At 37.3% G+C, this 14,711-nt stretch overlaps 1 protein-coding gene across 3 annotated transcripts in view; it reads right to left on the bottom strand.

The window, feature by feature from the left end:
• Positions 1-14,711, bottom strand: part of ATP2A2 (ATPase sarcoplasmic/endoplasmic reticulum Ca2+ transporting 2) — a 47,677-nt gene that overhangs the window by 11,675 nt on the left and 21,291 nt on the right. For all 3 annotated transcript variants that reach the window (XM_075041342.1, XM_075041343.1, XM_075041344.1), the window contains 9 exons: positions 12,350-12,430; positions 10,454-10,539; positions 9,069-9,533; positions 6,228-6,316; positions 2,789-2,891; positions 2,239-2,370; positions 2,025-2,147; positions 1,621-1,839; positions 42-377 (listed from right to left, as the gene is read on the bottom strand). In XM_075041342.1, coding sequence (XP_074897443.1) covers positions 42-377; positions 1,621-1,839; positions 2,025-2,147; positions 2,239-2,370; positions 2,789-2,891; positions 6,228-6,316; positions 9,069-9,533; positions 10,454-10,539; positions 12,350-12,430 — 1,634 coding nt within the window. The remainder of the gene's footprint in view (positions 1-41; positions 378-1,620; positions 1,840-2,024; positions 2,148-2,238; positions 2,371-2,788; positions 2,892-6,227; positions 6,317-9,068; positions 9,534-10,453; positions 10,540-12,349; positions 12,431-14,711) is intronic.

The raw sequence follows: 14,711 nt of genomic DNA, 5'->3' as shown, positions 1-14,711 counted from the left end.
AGTGTGTGCCTTTCAAACCTAGTAAAAGTTCAATTACTTACCATAGCTGTAATCTCATCAAACGACTGCAGAAACTCAACAATTTTAGATTTGTGGGAAGGCTCTACACGAGCAAAGCAACGGGCATGGTGGCAAGCATCTCTTTGGGCAGCAAGTGAGAGTTCATCAAATTCACGACCAGTAAAGGCTTTTGTAGAAACATCTTCATCTTCCACAAAGATACCAATGCGACGGCAAATAGCTACTGCTGTGCCTTTATTATCACCAGTAATCATAATAACTCTAATACCAGCTTGTTTGCACAGCTTTATAGATGAAGCTACTTCAATTCTTGGGGGATCCAGCATACCCACACAGCCAACAAAGGTCAAGTTGGTCTGAAACAAGACAGTACCAAGTTTTAGTGCAAGATCCTATAGATTTCTCATCTGACATTAGTGAAACAATCATTTTGCTTGCATGCTAAATATCTCTCAGCACAGTGACATTTGTTTTTACTCCTTGTCCACAATATTACGTGGTTCTACATTGAGCAATTAAGACTGAGGCCTATGTCATCCTACCATTTGGTCAAACCCAGTGTATTATTAACAATATAACTTGAAGGGTTACTTCAGAGAGGTTATCTGTTTCACCATACTAAGTCTTCACAGAACTTTAGCTCTGACACTGAATTCAGACAGCTGGAGAAGAACTAAGAAGTCACAAATCTACATGCACATTAGCAAGTAAGAGGAGGTAAGTAAGAATTTAATGCTTTTGGAATCACAATGGTACATGGTACCATCTACATGATGAGCATATGGGAGGACACAGTTAATTCCCAAAGCATGATCACACTCTGAAATGGGACCCTACCTTTCCAAACATATCTTGCTACAAATGCACTCATTTTATTAGTTAAAATGTGCTCTCGTTGTCAGCCTTGCAAATTCAACCTGCAAGCAGTCAAGTCTGTCTTTTTTGTAATCAGTGCCAGAAGCACTGAGCACAAGCCAAAAACTCTCATACAACTGTTGTCACTCCCCCCCCCCTAAATCCCAGATACAGATTTCATTGGAAAATTACAGAGTAGCTAAGATGATAATCATGGACTGAGCTTTTGCAGCTGACAGCATGGAGGCAGGGAAGTGAACTTGAGTCTTAGAGCACAGAATGGCAGGTATGTTTCATCACAAAATCCCCAAAGAGGTCTTGCAGTTGAGCAATTTCAAACTGAAAATCATTGAAGCTGAAACCACAATGCAATTTTTGGAATATTTTTCAGAGTCAGTGTCTGAGAACAGTTTAAGGTGTTATGATCCTGAGGACCTTAAGTACCTATGTAAAATAATACAATTCGCAGCTAGCTGTAACTGGTTTCTTCTTATACTTTTAGCCAAGCAGCAGCATCTATACCAGCCATCAAGAACACAGTTTCTTCAAAGACACAAACAGTCTCTTCTTAAACTGAACATTCCCTCCACACACATGGCTAACTATTGCATCTGACATCAAAAACACCCAGGAAGAACAAGTTCTCAGACATAACTTCCTCAAGAAATAATCAAACATAAGGAGTCACCATTCTCCAGTTTGGGAGAGAAAGAAGTATTAAAAGGATATTTTACTAAAACTTACCTCATAGTTAATGAAATTTGAGGAGTCCTCAAGATTCATTTCCTCTTTTCTGGGTGGATTGTCGTGGGTTGCCAAAGCCAAGCAGCGCAACGTATCTCTACCAGTTCCCCATTCTCTAATGACAGACATTATTTTCTGTTTAATTCCTGAGGTTAATGGTATTTTAGCATTTCCAACACGGACATGTGTACATCTGTCAATTACACCTTCAGGAGCACCCTGCAGAGGCAAAACCCCCCCCCCAAACATAGTTTAGCTTAATAAAACCCTTTCCATTACAACATTTGATCAAATTACAAAGTCTGTCCTTCAACTTCAAGCTGCAGTTAGTTGAGCCATAGTTTTTTCGTGTTGTGCTACCTTTACAGCTGTTCCACAGCCACTTTCTCAAGGGAGGAACTGACCTTAACAAACATCTTACTCATGGATGTGCGGCTTGGTTTGTTCGGTGTACAATAGACAGACATAGACTTCCTGTCTCTTGAGAATTCCAGAGTGAATTCTTTCTTCATGAGTTGTTTTATCACCTTGTAAAAAACCAATAGTACAAAAACGCATTTAAATAATACATACTACAAAACTCACTCCCCAATGAATTCCAGATAAAAGAGTACTGACCGAGTTGCAAGCATTTGCACGTTCAATTCTAGAAAGTCCTTTCAAGTCTGTGTCAAATACATTCATCTTTTCAACCAGACAGGTAAGTGCCGTTTCTGTGGCTTCACCGACTTTTTCATATACTCCCTTAGCCTTTAGTTAACACAAAGCAAACAGAAACACAAGACTTACTATGGCTTACAACACAAGCAAACCTATTTTTAAAAAGCAGCTTTGCAGAGCAGAGAAGGATGTCAGCACTTTATCATATCATCAAGCATTTAAGTCATTATGAGATGCAGCAACCTTAAGAAGGCGAGGCAAAGCAAGAAAGTAGCAGTGCATGCTACACAGCAGGAGATCTCCAAGTTCCAGATTACACTTGCTGCTTGGCTTTAGTTTTCTCAGTGTTCACCAAACAAGTCACTCCCAGAATTAATACTTAAGAGGACCTAAATACTCTTGCACCTTGACTTAGAAGGGGATTTACCACTGAAAGGAATTACCATAGACAGATCAGAACAAACATCCTCATTCTCATACTCTCCTCTGTTCTAGAATATGTACTTACTTCATTGTAATCCAAAGAGGAATCATTACAGAGCGCGCAGATCGTTGCAAGTTCCACAAGGCCATCATACTGGCTACATTTAATAAGTTTGTCATCTTTATGCCTTTCCAAAGAAAGAAAAGGGGGAGATTTAAGTTAGTTATTTAGTATTAGCATCTCACCTTTTCACCTTCTTTAATCCCTTTACTGTATTTCCATATAGTACAATGCTTGTTAGCTATGGACTTGGAACTACAGAACCAGAAATTGTTGAGAAGAGCAGGTTTGATAAAGGTCAGTTCTGAAATTTAGATCAGAGTCATGAACAGAATGACATGATTGTCAATGAAATCACTACCTGAATTACAAAACCTTATTTCCTCCAGTGCCAGTCACATAGCAACGTAGAAGAGAAGCGAAGAGCTCAGTGAAGAGGCATATGAAAGCAGTATTAGAGTATGTGCAGGACTTGGAGGGGAGTTCCAAGTAGGAAAGGCGTGTTGTTGGATACCTTAGGAGTTTAGCTTCCTTAACCTTACTGCACATTCTGCAAATTTACTGCCATGCATGAAATACATGCACTGGTCAAGCATAAAAGCAGATTTGGCTTCCTTAATTTCTTAAAAATTAATCTGTACCATATGTGAACCTCCTAAACCAATGAAAAGCTAAGTCATTTCACAATACGAATTCCACTAGAAAAGAAACACTTTTTCTAGTAGTCTTATACACTTAATGATGAATATTTGAAGTCTCTAGAAAGAAGAAAGGTACATTTTCCTCAAGTAATGCACCATTTAGATATCACAAAAAAGAAGCACCTTCTTTGCTTTCACATTTGGAAATAGATAATAAATTAATTCATTTTCTGGAACATTAGCATACTTCTAGAGTAAGCATAAAAGAAGCAAGACAGTGTTCAATACTGTTATTTCCCCCCCCCCCCCCCAAAAATTAGCAACACATAACTCATATACAACATCTTTCATTAAAGCTCTCAAGGAGGGAAAAAAAGATCTGGTGGTAGAAAGACATGGATCACTACTCCGTAAGAATTCGTAACATAGACTATGACATGTCTGATTATGTAAGCTTTTGTTCAGTCTCTTGTAGTACCGCAAACAAATTCCAGTGTTGTGTAACACAGCATGTGAACAAAATGCATCTTAAGAAAACAAGTATGCTTTTAAAGTTTTGTTTTGCATATAATTCTACAGCCATAAGCAGTGGCTTTAAACTCTCAACTCCTTAAACATCCCAGCAGCTCTCAGTTTGTCACCTCATCTATCACAGCTAATGCTTCCTGTTATCACCTGTTCTGAACTTGAAGGAAACTAGCATATTTGAATATCCATAACTTGTTATACCAGCTTTGTTCTGTTTGTTTGGTTGGGTTTTTTCCCTCTTGTCTGTGTGCTCCTTAACAATTTCTGAAGAATGACAAGTGCACATGGAGTCTAAGTTGCTGGGGTCAGTTCTGGATGATTTTTTTTTTTTCTTGAAACTTCAGGCTTTCCAATTAGCTAAAGATGAACTCATCTGAAGGTCAAATGCAAGCTGCTAGCTTTTGCTGCAGTTCTTAATTATTGTTAAGTATTATGCTCTCAGTTTGCAAGTAAGCATGCGCACTGCATGTGCTGAGACCTGACAAAACTACTCCAAACTGTTCAACAATGTCTTAACATCCCTGGGAAATCAGTCAGTATGACATTTTAGTTTTTCAGTAAGAAATATTTGTAATTTTATATTCTGAATGCATCTTAAGGAAAGTTATGTATCAAATAATTTAAGAGTAAGTGAAAAATTCTTGATTTATTGCAAAAATGCTTAATGGTTATGAAATACAGTAGTCTGCCTATACAGCTGTGGAAGACAACAGCATCCAAAGTTAAGTACAACAAAGAAACATCTGTCAGGAATGGTTCATATCTAGAGCAGGTCCTGCTTTGGGTAGTGCAATGGACTAGACTGCCTCCTGAGGACCCCATAAAACTGTTTTCAGCGACAGTCTGCAATCCAAGGTGAAGTCAGTCACCTTACTTAAAATCCTTACAAAGCCACTGATTTAAAAAGCAGAAATAAATCAGCCCTCAAGGTTTGAGAATTTAGCTATTTGTTTCCTTATGCTCCAATAACAGCCTTTCTGTGGTAATTTCCCTTTCACAGAAAGTTCTTTAAGTACGTGAATGCAGTGCGATTAACATGCTTGTTCACATTTCCCCAATTTCAGCAAGTAAAACCAGAACATTAACATACATTGATGACTGTCTTATTATACTCGACATCTGTCACCACACTATATTTTATTATTTTGTTTATCTAGAGCTCTTGTGAGACCAGCTAAACCATAACAGCTGGATGCTTTACAAGATCTAGAATGTCACCTTGCCTAAAGTAAATGCCATCTCCTGAAACAAAAGCATAAGCTTTTGACAACAATTAGCTTTGAAACAAAAGAGAATTGAGGAATTAAGACTTCAAGCTGCTGAGAACACCATGGTCTTGACTGGTATGAAAATTAAACAGAGATAATTACTACTGAGATCGGTGAAGATTGCATGGAGTCAGAGGCATGCATGTGAAACTCCACAAGGCTGAAATGTTTACAATAATTGAATCTCAATTCTACTTTATACATAGTAGAATTCTTGACTGCAAGTAATACTGAAGCAATAAGATTAAAAACACCTGAAAGACTGGCCAAGTAAAAGGAGCTGTAACAATCCAGTAAGAAGCAGCTCTCCTAGAAGCAGAGCCCTAAAAATTCCTGAAGTTGTCAGGATGAACCACCTATCCTACTAGAAGAGACTCACAACTGAAAGTAAACCAAACGTGTAATTCCTTTCCTAAGGGAGTGGGTTTAACACCAGCTCAAATACCAAAGGCTGAGACAAAACATACATCTATTCAAGTAGATGCACCGAGTCCAATAAACTACTGAGGATAGGGGACAGGAATTTACAGTATAAGAATTTAAGAATTAACTCCAACACATTCATAAGATGCTTTAGAAAAAAAACCTCCTAACTTCTCTGAGGCAGGGGAGTTGGAAACATTGTGTTCACAGATGAACAGAGGCTTACCTGTGCAGATTTATGCAGTTTGTTTCAAATAAAAAAGAAAACCTCAGTTTGAAGCACTGGGATAGCTAATCTCAGTCCAGTAAGATTTCAGTTAAATAAATCCTCTCAACTTACCCCTAATTTATTTTTTGATTATCAAAAGGAACATTGCAACATTGGAGACTATATTAAGTTTCATGAAGGTTTACTTTTCTAGAATTTAACTTCCTTTTACTGTTAATTACTCTCCCCCCTAGTCCTTCAGTGTGCATTCTCACTGACTGAGCTTTCATTTATTAACAACCACTATTGAATATTATTACATGCATCACTTTTCAAACCTAAAGTAATAATCAATGCATAAACAGACAAATATTTAACTTCAACAGAACACTTACACTTCTCCCATGGGAGCATAGGTTGAACCAGTTACAGTAAATTCATTCAGAGAACAGCTATCTCCTTCTACTCTGTCCAGGACAAACATCTGAAATTAGAGTTAGAAGCGTTACTATCTTTGAACAATAATTAATGCAAAAGATTTAAACAGGCCTGAAGCAAGCAGGTACAAGAGGCAAGTTCAGGTTGAATAAACAAACTAGACAAAACCAGATACAATACTCTGCACTTCGATCCCGTGTACGTTTGAACAGCTCCCTACACTGAAGCTAGAAGCACAGAAAAAAGCACTTCTGCTTAACAGATCTCATTTGAAAACTAAATTGTGCCACAACTACATCAGAGTTGAAAAACACATAAACTATGTATGCTTAACTTTATCTGTGAAGACCACTCAGACATCCCCTTGACAATCCTGACTATACCCAAGATCTTCCCAGGCTTCAGAATTGTAAATTAATTCTCCTGTACAAGTTTGAAACAGCAGTTCCAATCAAAAGCAGCATAGGGCAGCTTGGAAACTGACAATTCTTGCCAAAGTAAAAACAAAAGCATCCACAAACAGAAGAAGCTTCTAGATCTAAGAGGTGAGGTTTTAGGCAAGAGTCAGACTATAGCCAGTTTCCCTTAATACCAGCCACTAAGTGAAACTGCTTCCTGTCCTCGTTTTCTAGCTATAAGTCACTTTGCCATCCAGTACCACTGGGTAGCTTGAAAACATTCAGACAGCTCAAGTTCCCTTCTAGCACAGGCTGAAATGTTATTTGCAAAGACATCAATCTGAAGGAGGCAGTTGTACCCCATAAGACACCTGCATCTGTCTTTCCTTTGTTTCTGTTTCCTTTCTAAGAGAGCTGCAGGCAGAACCACATCTGTGAAGATAGAGATAAAAAAACCCGTAGTGCCTGAAGCTGTCATACTCTTATTGTGACTTGCTAAAGTGGTAGTAGAGAAGAAAATAATTTCTCACTAACTGATAGTATATCTTAATGGAACTTCTTACCCATTAGTTAGTATAAGCCATTTTGCCATACCACATTTTAGCAATGTCTTACTTTCCCCTCATTGTGCTGCCTTATGTTTTAGGCAAGCATCTTCACAAAATACAGCCTAATAATTAGGTGTTCCGTAACTGATCTGCATCAACTTCTGGAGACCCTATAATCCTCAGAGTGATTTTAAAAATCAAAAAGCTAGACAAACTGATAAATTAAAAGCCCACAAAGCAGAGTAAGTTCATTCTCAGAGGGAGATAGCACAGGAAGACATTAAAACAATCCTTCAAGTCTCCTCCTAAAGCAGTATAATTTCTGACTGAAACATTTTAGTGTAGGGTTCCTTTGGACACTTGGGAGTTACAACTTAACACGAGAACTAAAACTCCAAGTGGAATTACTGTTGTAAACCAGTCTTCTTAGAAAGCTAAGCAATCTCTCAGAGTAAAACCAAGAATAAGCATATTGTTTACAGGTATTAGGATTTTGCTACATTTTGCAAAGTCTTGCAATTAAGGTTATTCTGTGGCTGTCAGAGGTTAACAAGGAACCAAGGAAGCTATACTGCACAAGATATAAAACATTTAGCCCTCTAAATATAAGGAGTAAAGCATTTTAAGCTTTTAAATAAACACAACTTAAATGATGAGTTAACCAGGAAGCCTTCTGCTTTTTGCATCTGCATGATGAAAAATCCCTGCAAAGACTAGGGCAGTTATGCAACTCTACTGCAAGTAACCTCCTCTGGAATACTGATGAGCAGCTGCTTTGTGTCTCTTAGGTATAAATACTACAATACCTAAGGAAGTAGAACGAGTCAACCACCAGTTAGAAAGAAAAAGCCATCAATCACATGAGAATAAAGTGCTTAAGGCTTACAAACTTTTGCCACTGGTGTGCAGTGCTCAACAGTTACACATTTGGAATTCTAACCCAGTGTAATGACTCTGAACATTTGATGTCATAGAGCTCCTACGCCACTGAACATCTACAATTATTAGACAGAAGAACTTGTTTTCTCCATAAAATTCCTACACAGAATATCAAGTATATGGGAAGGACAGAGAACTGGCAACTGAACAAGCATTATGTTAAGTAACTAGCTATAGAAGTCCCAAATGAATCAACACTAGAAAGAATACTGGGGGAAAGGAAGAGGGGCACATAACTTATGCTTACCTAAAAATATGCCACACCTTGAAGATGACCCTGGCAACGCTGATGACAGGGTCAACCGCACTTGCAAGTTGCCAGATTAGGCATGCAACATTGCACATTAAAAACACTAGTGATCTACATCAGACCAGTAAGAGCTACTGAAGATAAGATAACCAAATAAAGGTAGAACCACTCAGTACTGAAAACACCTCAGACTATCCAAGTTACTGTAACAAATCTTCTACCTTTTTCTCATTGCTAAGTTTCTCCACCATTGTCATCTTGCTAAATTAAAGAGGCAAGTGTTTTACACTTGCACATATCCTGTTTCTACAGTGTAACTATTATCCTGTTTCAGAAAGGTAGGAATCATACTAAATAATTACCAGTAGACTGAATGGCTTACAGACAAATCAATGGAAAGCTGCTTGCAAACAACTTTCTCTTCCATCAAATGTGGGTACAGCTATTTTTGGCCATGACTAAATAAGGGAAGAGATAAAAGGCTTAAACACTACACAGTGGAAAACTGAATTAAAAGTGGAAGCTTATCTTAGGAAAATAAAGCAAGATTTTGATGATATAAGAACCAAAAGACTTGCCATCAAAAGAATTCAAGCAATGCTGACTATTCAAACAGAGTGGCTGAAGAGAAAAAGAAAAACAGAAGAAGTTAGTTCAACATACCCTGCAGACTGACATCTGATTCGTGGTCAGCGTACCAGTCTTGTCAGAACAAATAACTGAGGTGCAACCCAAGGTTTCCACAGAGGGAAGACTTCTAACAATAGCGTTCTTCTTGGCCATTCTCCGGGTTCCAAGAGCCAAGCAGGTGGTAATGACAGCAGGCAGACCCTCAGGAATAGCAGCAACAGCAAGAGCAACAGCAATTTTGAAGTAATAGATAGCACCTCGAATCCAGGAGCCACCATGAACTGGATCATTGAAGTGACCAATGTTTATTATCCAAACAGCGATGCAGATAAGCGAGATGACTTTAGACAGCTGCTCTCCAAACTCATCCAGTTTCTGTTGGAGAGGGGTTCTCTCTTGTTCGGTAGCCACCATCTCATCACGAATTTTGCCAATTTCAGTGTTTACTCCTGTTGCAATAACCACTCCCATAGCTTTACCAGCAGCAATATTAGTACCCTAATGTAAATAAAGAAAAGGGAAGAGAAAACTTGTCAATCTATAAACAGGTTTTGATGAAGAAAACAAAACCCCCAAAACCAAAACCCTTATACAAGTCCAGACTGTGTTTCAGCTAGGATATAGAAAAAGGTAAAGAGGAAGAGAATGACATTGCCCCAGTATTTGTAAGGGAATAAGTGTAGAATTTCTGCTCACAGAATGGGCTCAAAATGAATCAGTATTGATCTATTATAAGCAGCATAGTCAAACCCAGCTGCTGAGTAAGCAGTATGTATTTCAATTGGAATCTTAAGTGTGTTTTTCCTTTTTTTTTTAATTAGGATTGTATTTTGCCAGACTTAATGCTATTTACTATGAGTAACAGATGCGTTCTCTGGGGCTCCCTGTGTGAACATATTTGACATGGAAAAGGACAAGATTTTCTACAAGGAGCATACCAACAATAAAGAGAATTGTTATTTTTGTTATCTGAAAGGCATTCAATGCTTCCTTTAAACAAATTTGAATAAAATGTTTCATTCTTATATAGAAAGCTAGTTCTCAATTTTAGCAACACTATCACAATTTGTGTGGGCATTCTTATCAGTCTTAAGAACTATTACTTTAGAAAAGTAGTATAGAAGTACTTTAAAAGTGCATGTGCTCCACCCTTCAAGACTTTCTTTGAAGGACAAAAATCAGTTTCCTCATATAAACTGGTTTCAACAAGCATCTTGCCTGAAGACAGCTTTTATTAAAAGTTACTTCTAATTTTGAAATCTTCCAGTTCGATATACATGGAGACATGCATACAGATGCATATAGAGAATACAGCAAAGAAGTCATACAGCTTTTAGGTGAAGTCCTGAAGTTCTGCACATTTGTTTATCAGCTTCAGTATTGTAAGAGTTTTGAAAATTTCAGAACAAATAACTTACAGAAAAAAGCATGTTCTTCTTGTCTTGGTTTACAGCACGAGGATCAGGCACAGGGTCAGTGTGCTTAATAACAGACACAGATTCACCTAAAATAAAAGACAGTAGTCTTAAGAAGAGATTATACATGTATCATCTTGAGTCCTGCAGGGAATCAAAAAGTTATAATCCTCAGTCCTAAAATTTTTTAAGATGTCAAACTTCTTTCCTCAAATGATTTTATTTAATTGTTTAAGTGAAACAGGAAGTATTTCAGCTGACCAAAAAGATTGAATGGCTGGCTCTTAATGAAAACAGGAAAGGATTTAAGTAAACATTTTACATAGTCAGCATACACATCTTTGAAGGAATAAGAAAAGTAAGCAGCTGGTATTCCACTACTCCTTTTAATGTAGGAAGATCTACTGCATGAATTAGATGTTTTGTGTGCTTCTTATGCAGAAACGAGCATTTCTATTGTCTATGCACTGTAAGAGGTATGTTCTCATTTAAATAATTAGATGTTACCACAGTTATACATCTGTGATGGTGTACATCACAGTTTTACCAGCAGAATTTTTTTTTTTTTTTAAGTGTCATGCAGGCATCTGTTAGTTAACTCCTTTAGTTGGAAGTCTTCAGAGAACTCTTCCATAAAGACCTTAAATATATCAATTTCTATAAACATGTCACACAGGTATAGAAAGTTTTCTTTTCTATAAAAACAGATGTTAATTACATCAGATTTCACAAGGTGGTAACTCAGTGACTGAAGCCAAGAGCACACTACTTTTTGTAAGCTCAAGAGAGCCAAAGCTTCCTACTTTTAAAAGCTTTGTTAAGTAGCATCTTAGACTTCAGTCCTACTTCACTGCTTAGGAGACTCAAGCATCAATTTAAAATAGGCTGAAAACAGAAAAGATTTTCTTTAAAAAATAATTCTGTTAAAGACAAGGAATTATTCCCTTTATGTAGGCTTTTGGTGGATTTCTTCTACTTATTTCAGTTCTGATAGTTTGACAAACATGGAGTGCCTACATTTTCTTATGCTAAACATAAGTAAGCTTGATCAGTTCTGTGCTATTCAGGATCTGTACTGCGAAACTTTGGGGTCTGTTTCAAGACAGATTTGAGGATCAAAAATAGGTTTCTTATGAATACTTTACTGTTTTAAAATTCAGGACTAGTTAACATTAATTTATGCTACCAAAACAGGCAGACAGATCTTCATGTTCCAGCTGAGAGAAAAATATTATAGCATGCTTGGTTGATTCCTAGCTTCTTTCCTATATTCAGAAGTACTGCTACTTTATTTTGTTTTCAACAAATCTGAAAAGTGCTCTAAATATAGGTCCTGCACTTGAGAGACGGTACCAGAAAACACATGAATGTGCACGCACAGAATTTCAGCAAATAAGGCTTTAGTGTGCTGAGTCTTTAGTAACAGCAGTTTAAAAGCTGCCTGTATTTCAAAAAAAGTTACTCTCTTGTGAGAGAAAATGGGTAACTGTTACAGAAGACATTTAGTAAGATTTCCATACTTTCATATTTGAGCAGTAACAAGATGTTCCAACCTAGAAGGCTGCATAAACTAGAATAGAAATTCTTCATTTTTTATTTTAGTCTCCCACAAGTTACTACTGTGGGTCTCAGGGCGGCGGGAAAGACAGACCAAAAAGGCATTCCTGGTCTCACTAAGAATGTTCGTCCCACTAAAGTGAACATGTAAAGCCAATAATGATGAAGTAACACATTCAGCCACTCTAAGAGTTAAGCTACTAGATCAGAAATTTACTGCACTTGAATGCAACACAGTGCTTGAATAGCTACAGGCTTGTTTCTAACAGATTATTCTAAACAAACAGTGAAACGGCACTTTCAATTATGCATATAATTATCCAAAATTCACAGAAATTATACCTGTGAGAATTGACTGGTCTACCCTTAGAGTTGTAGATTTGATAGAAGTAATTCTTATATCAGCAGGAACCTTGTCTCCAACTACAAAGAAATGAACAAGACAAAGTTAGAATTTTGCTATTTGAGAGATTTCTAACCAAGTGTACTATTACCTCTATCAGGCAGGAAAAGGATTTTCCAGTAACCTTAAGTCATCTGAACAGTTACTAACAGCTTATTACTGCTTTTGTGGTTTGCAATATTCCAGTTTTCTGAGTATCTGATATACTTCAGCAATTTAAATTTGCCTTCAGGATCCCTACCCCTACCTAACCTCAAAGAAAGAAGTTGCAAATCACTGGATTTCCTAATCATGTGACTACCACTTGAGAGCAAAGGGAAAATATTCTCAAGAGAAAAATCAATTTCAGAACATGTACTTATAAACAAGCAAAATCCATAGCTAAGGTGAATCAAGTTTCCTTTTCAGAATGACTGCTCCTGGAAAGTCTTCCGGTTGTTTTCTCTGTGCCCAAAGTCAGTCCTCTGCTCTCCAATATCAGAGTATTATCCACATTTATTTACTTAAAAACTAAAAGAAGTTGTATTTTCCTTTTCTTTGGCACCAGTTGTGAGAATAACATGCTTCTGCAAATCTGCTCTTTTAATGTTATGCTTTGAATACTGCCAGGTGTTTCAGAGTTGGAAGTTAATTTCAGATCATAGACTAGCTTTATTTTTCAGTAATGCTACTCTATTAAATATATCACAATCCTTATCCCATTTAAAGTTTTCACCAAACTCTATGCTATGTTTATCTTGTCATCTGTATTTCTACTTTGCAGAAGACAACACTGGAGGGAAAAAACCCAACCAACCAACCCACCCACAAACCAAAAAATCTCCACTAGCAAGTGTCTGAGACACCAAGGCAGCAGATGGCAGAGAATAATGAAGTCAGTTGCCAGAGCTGTGTGGCCAGTTTAGCTCCACCATCTCTACCATCCCTGAATTAATTCTTCCACCTTCTTACTTTCTCTTATCTAGCTTTTCCTGGTTTTTAAGAAAAGAAGTAAAGCTCCACCATTTTGTGACTACTGCAAATAAATGGCTGCAAGCAAATTAACTGGCTAAAGCTTATTAATCAGAGTCATGTTTCTGACTCATGGTGGGGGGAGGGTGTCTACATTCTGCATGTCAATATTACCAGTGAATGCATATAATCAAACAATCCTAACATAATTTAGCACTGTGAGTACTCAAGTGTCAACTTCCTTTTTATTATAAAATAATGCAAAGAAACAAAGAAGGGAGAATAACTAGCTAAAAAGAGCTGGTCTTCTCCGTAAATGGACTGTGTCCCTGCAGTAAAGTTAAACAAAGCTGCAATTCCTGCAGCAACTGCTTATGCAACTAACAGCAATAATGCACATTAGCAAATAATACCATGAAAAACTCTGCAGTGGTGTTACAGCCTTAGAACATAAAACCACTCACACAGGAAAACTATGGAACAAAATGCTGAAGAAAAGAGAATCAAGTGCTACTTCAAATGTTAAGCAAACTTGCACCATGTGACTTTTTGTAAGGTCAAGGAAACCCCAACCAGTAAAATCAGCAGAAGATTGCTTAGTCTTGCTTGGAGACTTAGACACGTGTTTTTGTAAGCATATGCATATGAAGGGATCCAATAAATAGCCACAAATTCCCTTTTTGTATTATAGCATGTGAAAACTAATTTAAGCCACAGTGCCCTTGAGCAGCAAGAGAAAATAGCATTAGACAAACCGTGACCTAGGCCAAAAATGGCAAAACTATTCAATATGCTCTCCTGATGTCATGAGGAGGTTTGTATGCAGACATATAGTAGCAGCTGGTTTTCAGATATCACTGAACAACAGGCTAATACCTCAGTGCGATGTGGTATAACGCCTGTCAATCCGCATAAACATTTTCAAAGTACTTGAAGCAGCTGGAAAACTACAGCCAACTCAAATACATTACCACATTTGACAATGCTGTTAAAGACTTAATCACTCCATAACACAAAGAAGAAGCTGTTAAAAAAATAGTCTTAACAAATTCAAGTAACTGGACAGAACATATGGCAAGGCGTACAAGTCATTTTCCAACCTACTTATGAACAGCTCCAAGTTGTTCAAATTCAAACACAATATTCACAACACCTGAAGTACTAGGAGGGACCCCTGCTCTAGCAGGTTATTGATATTGAAACATCAGTATTCCCGTGAGAACTACTACTATCAATTGCCTGAATCACCAGAACTGAAGTGTTAAATTTATTATGATACTGCAGCTTTAAGTTTATCTCAACAATTTAAGATAAGACACATTATTCACTCACCATCTCAGTTTGAGAAGG

The sequence above is a fragment of the Buteo buteo genome, chromosome 11 (genome assembly GCF_964188355.1).
Source record: "Buteo buteo chromosome 11, bButBut1.hap1.1, whole genome shotgun sequence".
Taxonomy (NCBI): domain Eukaryota; kingdom Metazoa; phylum Chordata; class Aves; order Accipitriformes; family Accipitridae; genus Buteo; species Buteo buteo.
This window is presented reverse-complemented; position numbering and strand designations above follow the sequence as displayed.